The sequence below is a fragment of the Tenebrio molitor genome, chromosome 7 (assembly GCF_963966145.1).
Source record: "Tenebrio molitor chromosome 7, icTenMoli1.1, whole genome shotgun sequence".
Lineage (NCBI taxonomy): Eukaryota > Metazoa > Arthropoda > Insecta > Coleoptera > Tenebrionidae > Tenebrio > Tenebrio molitor.
The window spans coordinates 9,364,471-9,383,017 of record NC_091052.1 but is presented as its reverse complement, the minus strand read 5'-3'; the positions used below and the strand labels follow the sequence as shown (position 1 = coordinate 9,383,017).

The window sequence follows — 18,547 nt, the reverse complement described above, 5'->3', positions numbered from 1 at the left end:
AATCATTTTACCAACGTAATATATTTTTGTACATTGTTTTTGTATTTTGCCATCAAAATCTTTGATTTTCCAAAATTTTGATTTTTGTTTTAATAATTTTTCTATTGCGTTCTTGTGAATTTGAAAAAAAAGGAGCTTTCCAGTTGCCTACAAGAATTTTGTCAATTGTGTAATGTATATTTTATTTACTTACATGTAGCATTAAAAGGCAAGTTTGTAAGCATTCGGCCATAAAGAAAAGATCAGTGTTGTACGAAACTAGAACACCTTTTATGGCCAACACTAAGTACAGACAAAGCAAAGAACAATTAATAAATGCAAAAGCAATAATCCATCGAGACTTGAGAGCTGGATGTAGACGACAGTACCAAAGCACTTTAAGTGAATCCAGAGAGACGTCCTCGGGGTCTAGTGACCTAAAAATCAGTACACTTTAATAAAAATTACACAGATTCAAAATATAACTTACATATTCATTGTGCTCATGTTTTAATTATACGTCAGGAGTATGATAATTAAAAAAATGTCCTTTATTTTAGTTTGTGTTTGCTACTTTTATATTTTACTTTTATGTAGCTGAAAGGTGCTTTTAGAAGAGCATGAGTACAGAACGTATCGAAAGGAAAACACGACAGTTATCTTAGTTTATGTGCAGTTAGTTGTAATAAAAATTTCTGAAGTGGAATTATTCAGGGAAAGTGTCGCAGACTACTCGAAAGGGTGCTCAGATTCCTCTCCAAATTTGAGAGCTTTGCTGCTATAGTAACTTATAATACAAACAACTTTTGTTAAATTCTTTATGGAGTTCGTTTAAAACGAAGTTTATTTTCTTAAGTCAAGGGATTAATTTTCGTGTCTAGATCATAAATATATTTAAAATTTGGTTACTTCTTTGATGTAAAATTAATTCGATTTGATTCTAATTACAAGGGGAGAATTGTTGTTTTTAAATGAAGCAGAAAAACTTTCCGACAAATTATCCCGTTATAGATTTAGAGTCTGTTAGAGAATGAACAAGTAGTGTGTAGTGCATTCACCTTTATCATAAGAATGCAGTTATTCATAAGGAATTAAGACAAGGTAATATTAAAATAATGATTTTTATTTAATTGCCCACAAGCTCTGCAGATATCGCCATAAATTATTTTTGACTTATGTAAAAATGTTTACGTACTATTATTATAATTATGCTGAATAAGTTTATTAAAAGTAAAGCTACAAAGTGTCTATACAAGAACGTACATCAAGAGTCCTGTGGAATTGTGAGGCTCTATAATTTTATTGTGTCGAACTATATCGAGCCGTTAAAGCCCTCAAATCAGATGTCAACTGTCAAATCTAAAATTATGACAGTTGTGAGTTCGACGTCTTAGTTGTCATGGTAGTCAGTTTCTTGAGATTTTCTATATTCTAATTACTTTTCATCTTACAACAGTCTTTGTTAAAAACCTGTCATTAATGGACTTACATAATCTCTGTTTTTCTATTTGGTACCACAATACACTACAGAACGGCATAAATCAAATATATGTATTCGAATTCCATAGGACTCTTGTTATATGTACGGTTTTTATAGATACTTTGTACATTTTGGTGAAGAAAAGATGATTGTTGTACGATATTCGTAACAACATTTAAATGTGTAGGAAAACTTGTAAACACAATGTCAAAACTGTAATTTGAAAAGAAACTATTGATCCAAGAACTTCAACAATATTATAGATACGTGTTTATGGCGTGAATATTATTTTGTTAATTTTATTCGTAGAGTAGATTTGAAAAAAAAATATACAGGGTGTCTTAAATATTTGTAATTTTTCTTAAAAATGGAACGGCAACGTAGCTAGAATAGTATTTTGTCACAGTGGATGTGAGGCTGCTATGTATTGAATAAAATTAAAGTGCTTTTATCTTTTTCAGGAAGAGCGATTTTTTTTTTCTAAGTATTTTTCGGGCTCCACTGGGTCCTTCCCTGCCACACTCTGAATTCGGAATTCGCGAATTTTGAGACACCTGTATATTTTGTTTCATGTCTAGGAAAAGAACAGAATAGAAATTTCCAACTCATTTAAAACAGTTCCAAGATGTTATTCGGTTATGATCGAATTATTTTATGTCGACAATTTAATTCATACACTAAAAATCCCATAAGCAGAGGTGTTTTTGTCACTATGACAGCGAAAAAAGTTTGCCCTAACTTTTCCAGGGACAAAACGGAACCTAACGTTTGAAAGCGTCTGATTCTAGTAGGTCTGGATCATAGAGATTTACGTATTCATTAAATTGTCTTACCGAATTACATTCAAGCTTTTTTTTTGGGTCGAAGTAAACTTGACATCTATGATTCGAGTTTTGTTGTCTGGTAATTAAACTCAAAAAACTGCCAGAAAAAAATTACTCGTCCTACGGACTCGTAATTTTTTCAGAGGTAGTTTTTTTCGTTAAATTGCCAGGCAACAAAATTCTCATTGAAATGTCAAGTTTACTTCGACAAAAAAAGCTCTCGTGTAATTATAAGTGAAAAAAAAACAATGCTGCTTCAAATAATAATTCGACCCAGCTCCTTCAGATTTTATGCTCTTTGTATTATTTTTTATACATTTGCTTAAACCATTACAGTCCTTCAGAAATGGAAATTTTGCTTGCAAGATCTTTCCCAAATCTGTCTATCTTGCAAAATATTTTTAATGACACTTGCTTAGATTATTGCTACATTGAGTGACAGACGTGTTATAAATCCAAGAACATTTTTGACGGAAAAAAAAATGAACATATTGCATAACAGATATAAAGACAAAAAAATATAAACTTTATATCTTTCAATGTTTCATTTAATATCCATTGTTAAGTTGCACTGCATACCTATATGGCTGTAATGTAATCGTAATTATGCAAGTGGTACAGTCGATGGACAAATAAAACTGGGACAAAATTGACAATCACATAAGTCAAAATTTACAAATTTGCATCGTTTAATTACGGCTTTATCACAAATAGGTTAACTTTGATATGACATATTATATAGACACTGACAAATATATTGAGAAATCAATGGTCTAATTTACATAGATTAAATTTTAAGTTTCCCAGTTTTATTTGTCCACCGACCGTATATACAATGTTTACAACGTTTTATTTTACTTTGGTTCTCTAAATGGTGAAAATACAAAAGATCTGTATTTTAGGGAATTCAACGAGTTCGTATGTACAGTTGCGAGCAATAAATTTTGATCGTCAAGGTCATTCTTTGACGCAATCGAAAATGTTCCATTGTAAAACAGTCGTAAATATCATAACTTATCATCACGTTGTATGACATTAATTGTCATTTTTTTCTCATTTTTTTGACACTTGGTTGACATGGACATAATCAGACAGGGAAATTTTTTAAATTTGTGACAATCTAACCAAATTTTAAAATGACATTGACGACCAAAATTTATTGCTCGCGACAGTAAATTGGACTCTTTATGGCGTTAGTGGCCCAATTTACACACGAAGGAGTTGAATACAACGTTTTTTTGTTCGACGAGCCCCTTAAAAGCTACAAATCGCTTAAAATCTTTAAAACTTGTTTGACGTTTCGTTTTGACAAGTTGTGACATTTATCAAAATCCGTTCACATAGGAGAAAATTCTGAAATTCTGAGTGTCGAACAAAAATGGCTATTACGTTATCGTTGTGGCTATGGTTTCTCTGTAAAATAAATGTTAAAGCGTAAACATTTTATGTTCAAATTTTTCCAAATAAGACACAAGTGATAATGTTCCTATAGGTATATTTATTGCTGGAAATACGTAAACATTAAAGTGCAACAGTGTATTTATTTTATTCAACACCCAACGACGATGCCCTGAAACTGCTCAATGTTTTATTTTTGTTGCAGAATTCAAATAAGTGAAGAACGAGAACGTTGTTTTGCATATCTGAAAAATAAAAATCATTTGTGCCTAAAGATTTGCATCAGAAACTTACTACAACAAAAGTCTGGAGGTTGATGTAGACGATTCCATAACCACTGAAAATAATTGCTTTTTGTGCTTTTATCAAAATTACGACTAAACATTTTCTGAATTCGTTATTGTTCATTTCGTACCATTGAGACGTGTATATGGCATCGGCAACTCGACTTGCCTAAAAGTGTTGAATTCATGAATTTGCACATTTTTGTGTTACCGAGCTTACAGCATTTACTGCGAGTTCCATCGGGATACAGTAAAACGCCGTGTCGCTAACTAGCAGAAGAAAATAAATTAGAAATTTCACTCTGTTCGACCATGGCCCTCTAAAAGTGCAAATGTTATTGTACAATCGATCAAAAATATTAAAATGCCTTCTGACTTACGGTTGCACGAAAGTGAATACAGAGATGGAGGCAGAAGCTATAGATATGAGAAACTGAAGAAGAAACACTGCCTGAAAAGTTGTATTGAGTTCTTCACAATAACTAAAAATGTTGTTAGAATAACAAAGAGAAACTTGATTGAGTGTGTACCTTAGCAAAAAATTGTGATAATCGACGAGTTGTTTCAATTCATTCCACATTTTGGTTTCGATTTCGTTTTTGACAAAACTCATATTTTTAAATTTGTGACTGAGTAACTTAAATTGCACGATTAGGGAAATACCGAATGAGCCAAAAACTGCATCTGTTACTGAAATACTGGTACTAACAACGTAAGACAAGTACCAGAGTAAAACAGTCAAAGAACTGAACCAGCCTTCGGGTACGTAACATCTTGATGGTAAAGTTCCAGTGGTAAAGGGCTGCATATCGAAAAACACACACCCGGCGAAAACTAACCAGAAGAAATAGCGAATAATTATTTTACTAACGTAAAATATTCTTGTACACTGCGTGTGAATTTTGCCATCAAAATCCTTGATTTTCCAAAATTTTAACTTTTGTTTTAATAAATTTTCAATTGCGTCCTTGTGCATTTGAAGAAAAACGAGTTTTCCACCTGCCTACAAGAATTTTGTCAATTGTGTAGCATATATTTTACTTAGGTACTTACATGTAGCATTAAAAGACAAGTTTGTAAGCATTCAGCCATAAAGAAGCGATCACTGTTGTAAGAAACTAGAACACCTTTTATGGCCAGGACTATATACAGACAAAGCAAGGAACAATTAAAAAATGCGAAAGCAATATTCGATCGAGATTTGAGAGCCGGATGTAAACGACAAAACCAAAGAACCTTAAGTGGAACCAAAGAGACGTCCTCGGGGTCTAGTGACCTAAAAATCAGTACACTTTAATAAAAATTACACAGATTCAAAATATAACTTACATATTCATTGTGCTCATGTTTTTATTATACTTCAGTAGTATGATAATTGAAAAAGATTTGATTTATTATTATTTCAGTTTGCTATTTTTATATTTTACTTTTATGCACCTGAAAGGTGCTAGAGAACGTATTGAAAGGAAAATACAACAGACAGTTTATGCAGTTAGTTGTAATAAAATTTCTAAAGTGGAAATACTCAGGGCAAGTGTCGCAGACTACTCGAAAAGGTGCTCAGATTCCTCTCCAAATATTAAAGCTTTGCTGTTATAGTAACTTATGATACAAACAAATTTTATTAAATTCTTTATGGAATTCGTTTGAAACGAAGTTCATTTTCTTAAGTCAGGTGATTAACTTTCGTGTCTAGATCATAAATATATTTAAAATTTGGTTACTTCTTTGATGTAAAATTAATTCGATTTGATTCTAATTACAAGGGGTGAATTATAGTTTTTAAAGAAGCAGAAAAACCTTCCGACAAATGATCCTCTTACAGAGTTAGAGTCTGTTAGTGAATGAACAATCAGTGTGTAGTGCATTCATCATTATCATAAGAATGCAGTTGTTCATAATGCATGAAGAGAAGGTAATACTAAAATAATATCTATAGATTTTTTTTACTGATGTAAAAATAATATTTTAAATCTATTTACGCACATAATTATTATTCTGGGTAAGTTCTTAAAAGTAGAGCTAACAGATTCATTGTTACACGATCCTGATAATAAAATTTAATCAAAACAATATGTGTAGGAAAATAATATCAAAAATATCAACCCCAAAAATGTAATTTAACAAAAAACGGTTGATCCAAGGACATTATAATATTATAAATGAATTTTTATAATGTTCTTAATTTTATTCGTACAGTAGAATAATGATTAATTAATTGCATATTATGTTATTAGGAGCAAAAATAAAGTTTTTTGTACTGAGGCTGGGTAGTAGATGTTAAGAAACCAGGAATTATTTTAAGATACATAGAAGAGTGGGTAGACTGATAAATTAATTAAGCTCGTTTTGCAAAACGTTACTATGACTATGACTAGTATAGGCGACGCTGTGAACAAAATCCGATTTTTATTTTATAATTATTCATCGTTTTAATTAATTTAATTGGATAGATTTTGTAAGTATGTTTTGCAAGTTTCTTGATTAAACCTTGTTTATTTACCTCAGCTACAACTACAATTTCCAATGGCTTCTAGCTTCCTAAATTTATAAAAAGTAATACTGAAATCAACGATTGCTGGCCCTTATTGTCTGTTATGTCAGTTTTCACATTTATATTAACTTTTGCTCATAACCTCAATAAAGAGAAAGTGTCATGATTAATCTTATTCGCCAAGCTACTTGGATTGCTAACTTTCGAATTAATCAAAATATCAAGTTCTAGGGGTTTCGTGTATTTTGGGTTGCATATAACGAAATTTTCATCGGAAGTCTCTCGTGAATAACCCTGTATGTGCGAATTTGTTAAAATTTGAGTTACAAATTTCAAATGATTTAGCTTGCTAACTTTTTCTGCCGCTCGTCAGCTCGTCAGATGCCATGGCAATGAAGTAACACTTTAGCATTATCAATCCTGCAGTTTAATGTCATATTTTACTGATAACTGAAGAAAAAAAAATCAATTTAGATCTACGAAAAGAACAGAACGGAAATTCTCCCTCATTTAATACTGTTTCAAGATATTATTCAGTTATGATGTAAATGTTTTATGTTCAAATAACAACGTAACATTTGCTGTCATTTACTTCCTCGAAATTTTATGCTCTTTGTATTGTTTTTATTGATATATTTACTTAAAGCACAACTCGACTTCACAAATAGAAACTTTCAAAACAGATTGTTATGGTGAACCATGTTTGTAAGACTTTAAGGACCCTTTCTAAAGCTGTCCATCTTGCAAAATGTTTTTTACAAGACACTTGCTCATTGTAATTCTATTTAGAAAAGATATGTTATAAATCTAAGGGCGTTTTTGATGAATTTTTTTTAACATACTGCACGACATATTAATTTTAAGCATAAATAATAATACAATATTTACGTAAATCGGAGACTTTGTGAAAATAATCTCTGTTAAATGAGTCTCAATTTAAGAAAATATATAATAACATAATATAATAGGAAATAAGACACAAATGTCATTTTCTTGTGCATTTATTGCTGAAGACACACAAACATTAGTGCAAAATACAGTGACGAAACTCTGAAAATGCTTATTGTTTTATTTTTGTTGCAGAATTCAAATAAGTGAAGAATGAGAACATTGTTTTGCACACCTGAAAAACAAAAATTATTTGTACGTAGAGATTCCCGTTACGGAATTACCACAACAAAAGTCTGAAGGTTGATGTGGACGATTCCATAACCACTGAATAGAATAGCTTTTTGGGTCCTTATCAAAACCACAGTTAAACATCTTCTGAACTCGTTGATGTTTGTCTCGTACCATTGAGACTTGTATACAGCATCGGCAAGTTGGCTTGCCTAAAAGTTAACAAATTAAAATTTCTGCTCTTCGTGATGTTAAATAATTACGGCGGTCACTATTAACTCCACCGGGATGCAAATAAAAGTGATTTCACAAAGTTGAAGTACAAAATAAATTGCAAATTTTACTCTGTTAGACCAAGGCCCTCTAAAAAAATAATTCTATATTTAGGATGTGAATTAAAACACCAAATGAAATTTAACTTACGGTTGCATGAAAATGAAAATTGAGAGCGAACCAGAAGCTATTGCTATGAAAAATATCCCAAGAAACAATCCTTGATAAGCTGCGTTGAGATCTTTGCAATAACTAAAAGTGTCGTTAAAATGAAGAACAGAAACTTGGTGATTTTGTACCTTAGTAAAAAATTATGATGATCAACGAGTTGTTTCAATTCATTCCACACCTTGACCTCCGATTGATTTTTGAGCAATTTCATATTTTTAAACTTGTGACGGAGTAACTTAAATTGTACGATCAGAGAAACAGCAAATGAGAAAAATAGTCCATCTGCCATTGGCATAGAAGTAGTAGAAAGGCACGACACGTACCAGAAAAGTACAATTAAACCAGTGAACCACCCTTCAGGTACATAACATCTTGAGGGTAAACTTCCAGTGGTGAAGGGTTGCATGTCAAAAAAGAGGGTACCCGGCAAAACTGAAAAGTAGGCACAGCGAATAATCATTTTTCCAAAGTAAGTTATTTTTGTACACTTTTCTTGTATTGTACCATCGAAATCATTGATCTTCCAAAATTTCAATTTTTGTTTTAACAATCTTTCTAGTGCATCTTTGTGGATTTGGAAAAAAAGGAGTTTTACAATCGTCTGCAAATAATTAGTCAATAATGTTACACAGTGAATATTAAATATGCAATAAATTCTTTAGTCCGGAACATAAAAATATGTGTTTCGTAAAATTCCTCGAACATCTTTTATCTCATATTATTACCTATGACATCGCCGTTGTTTCGGTTATGACGTCACCAACTTTTTCTTAATAAAACACCCTGTATATGTTTTTTATTTTAAGTTCTATGTAGTTATATGTACTTAAAATATGAAGTTCTTTATTGGGGAGTTAAAGATATTTGAAAATATCTTTTTGAACTTAAATATTTATTAGGTTTATAAACAATAAATAATAATACAAGGTTATTATAAATTTTTCTAACATCGTAGTTTGTGTAGCAAACCACACAAATTTTGGATGTGCCGCTAGCGTCGTAACAGACAGACTAGTATCGCAGATAGGTGGCGATATTGGTGGTAGATTTTACCGCCAACTACGATGTTAGAAACATTTATAATAAATAACCCAGTATAAGCAACCATACCAAATTAGCTATTCCATTAAATGTCCGAATTGAAGTCCTTCCTGTGCCTAATAGTATCCTTAATGGTTAGTAAATTTTTCCTGAACACCATTTGTCAATATCTTGAGAAATGTTATTGCATTCTGTTTTAATTCTAGTTTACTCTTGTACACTGTGCTTTTTAGTTAACCTCATAGGTCCAATCTAAGAAGATGGTGTCCGGTGACCTTGGTGGCCTAACACATGATGCGGATTTGCACCATCTTGTTGGTATCATGAATTTTCGTCAGGAATATGTCATTGCACATATCTTTAAATATTTATGTCTAAATCATCTCAGATAATTCTTGTACATTTATACTCGTATTTCAAAAGGATCCCACTTTTTTCTAGTTTTAATACTGTCTGGGCAGACGTAAAAGAAATCTCGACCAACTTGGCGAACCCTATTGTATGGATTCCCTCCCATGGCCAGTAAAATATTTAATTTGATATCCTCGTCAACAGCTGATAAATTACCTATTGACTGGTTTCTCGATTTTTTTTTCAATTTTGCTCCCTGCCAATTGACCTATGGATCTTTCTGAACATTTAGTATTAAATACTTCATACTTCTTATTGTGTTTTTATTCTGTGAATTGACAATTAACAAACCAATAATAATTAAATGAGAGAAATGTTTCTAAGTTTTGTTTTCGGATACAACAGTATTGACAAGCTAGTCTATTCCATTTTCATATGTTCTTGGCACCCAACTTATCAACAAAGTGTGGTAGGTTTTTCAAATCCACTTTTCACTTAAAAGTGAATAAATATACAAACTCCCAATTAAATAAATGTTGAGGTCGTCATAACCGAAATGGTGATTTGCCATATCTAAATGATATCAAGCGAAAGATGCACAATGAACGATAAAATAATATTGACGTGTTTCAGGATTTTTACGTAATATTTTGCATGTTTTATGTACACACTTTGAATTAATTTATTTACTTACATTGAGCATTAAAATGCAAGTTTGTAAGCATTCCGCCATAAAGTAAAGATCGCTGTTGTAAGAAACTAGAACACCTTTTATTGCCAAACACAGGCATAGGCAAACCAGGGAACAATTCATAAATGCAAGAGCACGAGTCCATCGAGACTTGTGAGTTGGATGCAGACGAGCATACCAGAGCACTTTCAGTGTGTCTATAGCGGCGTCGTCGGGGTTTAGTGACCTAGAAATCCGTGTTTAATAAAAAATACACACATTCAAAATAAGAACTTACATATTTATCCGGCTCATGATTTTATTGTGAGAGATATCTACAATAATTTCACGAAACTTTTTTATTTCTCTTTAGTTAGATCTTTAATTCTATTGCTTTCGTATTTTATTTCTACAAGTGTTTACAATAATTGACATCTGAAACTCTCTCTTTTTAAAGAAACAGTAAATTTTAAAGAATTATTCACTGGTAACTAGAATACATCACGACATATGTTCTGTTTTATCTAGTTGGTGTAATGTGAGGTGTAATCAAGAGTAAGTGTCGCAGACTAATTGGAAAGGTATTCGAGATTCCTCTCCAAATTTTAAACCATTGCAACTATAGTAACTTCTGATACAAACATTTGTTAAATTCTTTATGCCTTCGTTTTAAATAAAGTTTTTGTCCTTAAATTAAGGAATTAACTTTCGTGTTTCTACCATAAATACATTTAAAATTTGATCACTTCTTTGATGCAAAATTAATTCGATTTGATCTTAATTAAAAGGGGTGAATTCTATATAGTTTTCAAGGAAAGCAGAAAAACTCTCCAATTTAAACCGTCCTATTCTATATAGAGTGAATGTATCAATGTGCATTGTGCAGAGCACTCAACTTCAACATCAGTTAGTTGCAACAAATTTAAGAAAGGTACTTTTGTAATAATATTTATGATTTATTTATTTCTATTATTTTTGGTAAGTTTTTTTATTCTTATCACAACAAAATAATATTTGAGCGAATGTGTACATTACATTGCAGAACAAAAATAATTGTTGTCTGCAAGAAAATGAAAAATAAAATAAAACAGAATATGTCGTAAAACTTATAGGTCTATGACCGAAAAGCTGCGAATATAATTTAATTTTTTTTCGTTGTAAATGTCATCTTTTGTCTGTTTCTTTATGAAAAAAAAAAAGAACGAAGACTCCAATTTATTTTAAATTGTTCCAAAATATAATTCCGTTCTTTGTAAATGTTTCGCGTTTATTCCATAAAAATGCTTTCTTTTAGTTCACGTCGAATAAAACAGTCAGACAAAAATGTCAATTTTTTTTAATAGAATTAAAATTTAGCATTTTCAACTATTTACAGAAATACAAAATGGAAGTGATATTTTTAAACATCCTGACAGATTTAGATAATGCTGTGATTAATAGTTTGTCTGCAATTTATTATAAGAAAAACTTTCAGGGAATCCTTTTGAATTGACTTAAACAGCAGTTTAGTCTACTAAAAATTGTCCTATTGCCATGCGTTGTCCTCATGTATTTATCCCATACGAGAACAATTATTTAAAATAAAAAGGGTAGTCTGAATAGAGCTTTTTTTATTGCAGATGTTAAAGTGTGCTTTTCTATTCAAATCAAAAGGTCAAGTAGCATTTTAACCGCAAGGGTAGATAAAGTGCTACTTTAACAGCAAGGGTAGATAATAGTTATTTATGGTATAAGTGGGTTATTTAAGATATTACCCACGAGAGGTATTTGTAACCTACGAGGGCTTGCCCGAGTAGGTTATTACCTCATGTGGGTAATACTTAATAACCCACGTATGCCATACAACGTTTTATCCAATATTCCAAAAAATTTTAGATAATAACATTATTAACGAAAATCTGCTCCCGTGTTCGGTTATGATGATTAATGAATCTAGTGTGTATTTTAAGTCAAACATGACAACCGTTGCGATGTTATTTGTTTATAAACAACAAACAAGGCATGAAAATGGAAATATTTGTGCCAGAAGATGTGTTAGAAGAGGCTCAAGAAGTGGCTGGTAATTTACTACCGGCAAAGTCGCATGAAAAGTATGAAAAGCAATTTGCCCACTTTGTTACCTGGAGAAAAGCAAGAGGAGTTCGTGGAACAAACGAGGACATTCTTCTGACTTATTTTCGAACCCTTTCTGATACCTGTGTGGGGTCCTCTTTATGGTGTAAGTACTCTATGCTAAAAAGTACTTTCAAGATTGAGGAAAAAGAGGATATATCGAGGTAAGTGATTCTGTTAGAAGCAGTGCTTTCTTTAAGCCATAAAACATTTCAGATTTTCCAAGCTACAAGCGTTTTTGAAGAGAAAATCTTCCAATCATAGAGCAAAAAAAGCAAATGTTCTTGAAATTACACATATTGATAAGTTTTTGGGTGAAGCTGATAACAACAAGTACCTAATGATGAAGATTGTTTTAATAATGGGCATATTTGGAGCGTGTCGATGCGACGAGTTGGTAAAAATTAGTGTAGATGATGTTAAAGAGGTTGGTACATATTTAAGCATAGGTATACCGATGACGAAAACGGACAAACCTCGTCGGTTCGTCATTGTTAAAGAAGGTTGTTCAGCAGATCCCATTGCTTTATATCAGAAGTATATTTCTCTTCGTCCAGCCAACATCAAACATAATAGACTCTTTCTACGTTATGCAAATGGCAAATGCATCGTTCAATCAGTAGGAATTAATAAAATTGCAAGCATTCCCAATGTTATCGCATCGTACCTGAAATTAGAGCACCCTGAAACCTACACAGGTCATAGCTTAAGGCGATCCTCCACTACGTTACTTGCAGAAGGTGGAGCAGATATCATTAATCTTAAAAGACATGGTGGATGGCGATCTTCTAAAACAGCTGAAGAATATGTTGCCGATTCAAACAACAGTAAAATAAAGATAGCAAAGACAATTATAGGAATCAATAGATCTTTCAATGATTTGCCAGGTTAGCTATATTTTCTATTTTAAATTTTAAAATTAAGATTACATAAAACTTTAACCAAAACATTTGTTTCAAGGTGAAAAATATACCATGAGAATTCGGTGGCCAGCACAAGTACAGGTGATTCTGTAATATTAAAACATGAAGCTTCTGATTCGCAAGTCGTTGAGTCCAGAGAGATTGCTGGAATTCACTTTCAAATGTTCATTTTTATTTTGCACAGAATTCTGAAAAATAATTTCAAATTTGATGTATCTTTAATAAAGTGTTCAGAATATGTACCTAAATTTTATTTCATCCTATAAGATAAACAATGGGTTATGGATGTTAATAACCCACGGAGCTAATGACAACGTGGGTTATAACAAACAGACTAGTTATAGCCCAGTTTACTTAATTAAAACTAACTAGTAAAACACGATATTACTATTGAATATTGGATAAAGTAATTTTTTTTTTATTACCCTCACAACGCTCATACTAACGAGATTTTAAAACCTGACACGATTAGCAATGATTAAAAAAAATGTTTTAACAATAAAATAAAAATGCTTTAGAAGAAAATAGAATATTATACACGACGATAAAATTTAATTCTCTTCTCGAGCCTAATTAACTAAAAAACGCTCTCGAAGATAAAATACAATTTTATCGTCTTGTAGATATAATAAATAACTATTATTTTTCGTTTTGTATTATGTGGATTATGTAGTTCCTTGTTTTCACAATTGAGAAAGCAGTCTTTTTCTTAGATACAAGAATTATTACACGAATATCAAAGTCTTCCTTAGGTATTACATTTTTCAAAAAATTCATTGTGTTAAATAAAATTCAAAAATTTTAAGCAATTTTACATGTTTATTAATTTTATTATATCAAAACTGCAATTGCCGTACTTGCTGGTTCAATCATTTCTTCAGGTTCTTCTGTGAAAAAGTCTTCGACATCGATCTTTTAAATTTACATAATATATAAGTTTTGAAAAAACTACTTTTTCGTCTTTATTTTTACTTGGGTTGTGAAAAAAAAGTTGTAGAAACTCCTCGAAAGAGAATGCTATTTCCCTTTTTTATTTTATATTTTTGTTTTTAGAAATATTTACAACTGGTAACTAATTTTTGTATTAACTAATAAAGAAATTATTGTAAAAGGAGCTAAGATAACTCACGGTATACTAAAAATGATAACTGCAATTAAGCAAGTTGTGTCTTTACTACTATGTGTGTCAATACAAATTTCTTGAATGAGACTAATCAAGAAAATAATAGCAAGCAATGCAAGATTTCTCTCCAAAAGTCTTTGCAGCTATAGAGTTTATATACGGCTATATACTTTACGATACAAACGAGGTTTATTAAATTCTTTATGACGCTCGGTTTAAATGAAGTTTATGTTCTTAAGTTAGGGAATTAACTTTGGTGTCTTGATTATAATTTATTTAAAATTTTGGTACATATTTCTTTAAAATGAATTCCAATCGATTGTAAGTAAAGTGGATGAATTACTGTTTTCTAAGAAAGCAGAGAATCTCTTGATAAATAAATGGTAATGGAAGAGGAGAGAACGATACAAAGATTTTATAATTATTGGAGATAATTAGGAAATTGAAATGAGTTTGCTGAATTAAAGTATAGCAACCCCTAAGATTTATACAAGGCGAAATCCAGTCCTGTGAAGACAAATTGTTTTGTAAATTGAACATTTTATGCTTTTATTAATAAAGTAGAACATTCCAGATTTTGTAATAGTTTAATTGCCAAGGACACAAACATCTAATAGTGGAAACAAATTCAGTGAAAATGCGTTAAAATAGACTACTGATTTATTTTTGTTGCAGAATTCAAGTAAGTGTAGAAGGAAAATATTGTCTTGCATATCTGAAAAGCAAACGTTATTTGTACATAAATAATTTCAATTAATTTATTACTGAAACAAAAGTCTTCAGATTGATCCAAATTATTCCATAACCACTGAAGATAACAGCTTTCTGCGTTCTGATCAAAACAAGACTTAAACATTTTTTTAATTCGACGACGTCGATCTCGTACCATTTAGATTTATAAATAGCATCACCGACTTGGCTTGCCTAAAAATATAAACATCGTGAAGACTCGATTTGGAGATGTGGAAGAACTTACTGCATTTACAGCAAATTCCAACGGAACACAGTAAAAAGCGCTATCAATAATTTGGAAAAGAAAATAAATCACACATTTTATTCTGTTGGTCCAAGCTCCTCTAACAAACGAAACGTTTCAATTGAAGCCACTGAAAATAATTTTCACTTACGGTTGCATAAAAATGAAAACTGACACAGAAGCAGATGCGATGGATATGACAAACTGAATGAGAAAAACTCCTCGAAACGTCGCATTTAGTTCGTTGCAGTAGCTAAAAATTTTGTTGGAATGACAAACGAAAAGTTGTGATAAAGTACCTTAGCAGAAAATTGTGGTAGTTGACTAATTCTTTCAATTCCCTCCACATTTTTTCTTGGTTTTTGAACAACTTCATAGTTTCAAATTTGTGACTGAGAAGTTCAAATTGTACAATTAGTGAAGTTCCGAGTGAACAAAAGAAGCCATCTGTGCCTGGTATACAGAGAGCAACCACGAGAGACAAGTACCAGAGAACAACGGTCAGAGCTGTGAAGTAGCCCTGAGGAACGTAACATGCTGTTGGTAGTGCCCCAGTGGAGAAGGGTTGAATGTCAAAGAAAATACAACCGGATGCGACCAAGCAGTAGTAATAGCGAATAACTGTTTTACCGGTGTCGGATATATTTGTACACTTTTTGTGTATCTCGCCGCCAAAATCTTTAATTTTCCAAAACTTTGATTTTTGTTTTAATAGCTTCTCGAGCTCGTTTTTGTGGATGTTCAAGAAAAGTAACTTCCCAATTGTCTGTAATAATTAATTTTTGCAAATCTATTCATGTGGAATTTCTACTTACGTGTATCATTAAAATACTGGTTTGCAAACACTCAGCCATAAAGAAAATATCAGTGTTGTAGGAAACGATGACACCTTTTAATGCCAGAAACAAAAATAGGCAACAGACAGAAAAATTTAAAAATGCGTGAATGGTAGTCCAGCGAGATTTTAGCGCAGGGTGACAACGACCATACCAGAGTACTTTTAATGAGTCGATGGAGACATCCTCTGGGTCTAACAACCTAAAAAGAAAAATTACAAACATGCAAAAAGTACAAAATAGGAACTGACATGTCCATTCTACTCATGTTCTTGCTTTGTCAATTCAGTAAATTTAAAAACAGGATAAAATGAGAGAATCCTTTGTAGTTTTTTAAAACGTTAATGTAGCCAAGTTTTACTTGGATTTTGTCCTGGAATTATGATAATAATTATATGTTATTATAAGTTAGTTAGTAACAACTTACGTTTCTGTAATCGCTACTTTGAGCTGAGTATTGCAGACCAGACGAAAAAGTGGTCAGATGGTTTCAAGAATCGTTTACAAGTTGTGAGCTTTCGCGACTATAGCAACTTATAATACAAACAGATTTTATTAAATTTTTATGTCGGCGTTTTGGACGCTTTGTATTCCTAATTAAAGAGTTAACTTTCGTGTCTTTATCATAAATTTATTTAAAATTTGACTGCTGCTTTGATGTAAAATTAATTCGGTTTGATTGTATTTACAAGGGGTGAATTAGAGTTCGAAAGGGAGAGAAAAAACTTTTAACTTATCTGTTTATAGGTTTCGAATTAGTCAATGGTTGGACTGATAAGTTGTAGTTGGTCGTATGAATTCATATTACTTATTTCAGTTTACTTTAATTTAATCTTCCAATTTTGTAGAGTTAATTAACAAAGAAATTTGAGAAAGAGATGTAACGTAATAATGTTGAAAATATGGGAACAAGAATTCACGATAATGGGGAAATTCTACTTTTAAAGAATCAATTTCATAAGATTTTATGTAAAAATTTTGATAAAGATTAAGACATCTGAGTTATGGGAAGAGTGAAACCACTGAAAAATCTTCTGTACGATAAGTACGTACTCTAATGCAAATTTTCTGAAAAGCACTTGAAGTTTAAATCTTTTCCCAAGTTAAATTGCATTATCCTCACACCAAGTTTGTAATTTATTAGCACTGAATCATAAGCTGTGTCTACTAATTTAAATCCTGATCTCTTCTGTTATTAACGAATAAAAATCTTCAAGAAAAATTATTATTTCTGTCTAATAATGAATTAAATAATTTTATATTTTGCGTTATTTATTATATAACTTCCATGTGTCTATCCTACTAAGTCAATATTCATGAAAATGTAAGGTTAACTATCAATTGTGAGACAAATGGGCAAACAACGATACAAATAAAAATACTAATTTCTTGTGTGAATGAATTTATGAAAATAATGTAAAAATAATTGAAAGAATATGAATTTGAATTTCAACTGACCGGTTTTTGCGCTGTTTGTTTATTACTAATATGCTAATTAATTAATTTATTGATTTACTAACAATTTCGTCTACATTGTTTTGTTTTAACATTGTTGCCACGTTTCGTTAATGCTAAAAATAAACACATTCGTTGTTTATATTTTATATATTTGCAAATTACATATCAAGTAACAATGAACAAATAACAACTAATACTAATAGTGCAGTGATTAGTTAACGTTGATTTAATCCATCCGTAATCCATATTAGATGACTCTTTAAATTATAACTTTTTCGCAGAATTCAGGTAAGTGTAGAAACTAAATACTGTCTTGCAAATCTACAAAGTAAGAAATTATTTATAAATGAAAATCATCTATTCTAATTCTCACCTGAACGTAAGTCCGAAGATTCATGTCAATTAATCCGTATCCACTGAAGATCATTGCTTCTTGAGTTCTTGCTAAAATAAGTATTAAACACTTTCTCACACCTATTGTTCTTGTTTTGTACCATTCTGATTCGTAAACTGCTTTACCAACTTCATGTGCCTACAAAACATTTGCCTTCTTTCTACTTTTGTACTAAAGTCTCATCACTTACGGCATTGACTACAAATTCTAACGGAACACAATAAAATGCAGTTTCGATCATTTCTGCAACAAAATACAGTAAAAACTTGATTCTGTTGGTCCAGTCACCTCTAAAATAATGTAGCTGAAATCTAAGTGAGTGTCGGGAAACAGTAAATTTGTGCAAATACCTTAATAGAAAATTGTGGTAGTCAACAAGATTTTTCAATTCATTCCACAATTTTGTCTCGCATTCGTTTTCAAAAAATTTGACAGTTTTGAATTTGTGGCTCAATAACTTGAACTGAACGATGAGGGAGATTCCAAGTGAACAAAACAGTCCGTCTGTTCCTATCACATTTAGCCCGACAGTATAAGATAAGTACCAGATGGCAACAGTCAAAAATTTGAACCAGCCTCGTGGTACATAACATATAGTGGGTAAACGTCCAGTGGAGAAGGGTTGCAAATCAAAAAACAGA

General features: G+C 31.4%; 2 protein-coding genes and 2 long non-coding RNA genes across 4 annotated transcripts; 1 reads left to right on the top strand and 3 right to left on the bottom strand.

Moving 5' to 3' along the window:
* Nucleotides 1–3,963: 3,963 nt before the first annotated feature.
* Nucleotides 3,964–8,616, bottom strand: LOC138135024 (uncharacterized). Its single transcript, XM_069053662.1, has 2 exons — nucleotides 8,151–8,616; nucleotides 3,964–4,129 (listed from the first exon to the last, which is right to left on the bottom strand). The coding sequence occupies exons 1-2, from the start codon at nucleotides 8,480–8,482 to the stop codon at nucleotides 3,964–3,966; spliced, it is 498 nt and encodes a 165-aa protein (XP_068909763.1). The 5' UTR covers nucleotides 8,483–8,616.
* A 3,182-nt stretch (nucleotides 8,617–11,798) lies between these two features.
* On the top strand, nucleotides 11,799–13,359 carry LOC138135767 (uncharacterized). Its single transcript, XR_011161070.1, has 3 exons — nucleotides 11,799–12,360; nucleotides 12,413–13,083; nucleotides 13,157–13,359. It is a non-coding gene; the product is annotated as an uncharacterized lncRNA (long non-coding RNA).
* A 1,535-nt stretch (nucleotides 13,360–14,894) lies between these two features.
* Nucleotides 14,895–16,042, bottom strand: LOC138135011 (odorant receptor 47a-like). The gene is made up of 6 exons (XM_069053640.1): nucleotides 16,034–16,042; nucleotides 15,707–15,984; nucleotides 15,370–15,471; nucleotides 15,219–15,318; nucleotides 15,008–15,166; nucleotides 14,895–14,957 (listed from the first exon to the last, which is right to left on the bottom strand). Exons 1-6 carry the CDS (start codon nucleotides 16,040–16,042, stop codon nucleotides 14,895–14,897), a joined length of 711 nt encoding a protein of 236 aa, XP_068909741.1.
* A 1,672-nt stretch (nucleotides 16,043–17,714) lies between these two features.
* LOC138134384 (uncharacterized) lies at nucleotides 17,715–18,215 on the bottom strand. The gene is made up of 3 exons (XR_011160723.1): nucleotides 18,097–18,215; nucleotides 17,886–18,044; nucleotides 17,715–17,833 (listed from the first exon to the last, which is right to left on the bottom strand). It is a non-coding gene; the product is annotated as an uncharacterized lncRNA (long non-coding RNA).
* Between the last annotated feature and the right edge of the window lie 332 nt (nucleotides 18,216–18,547).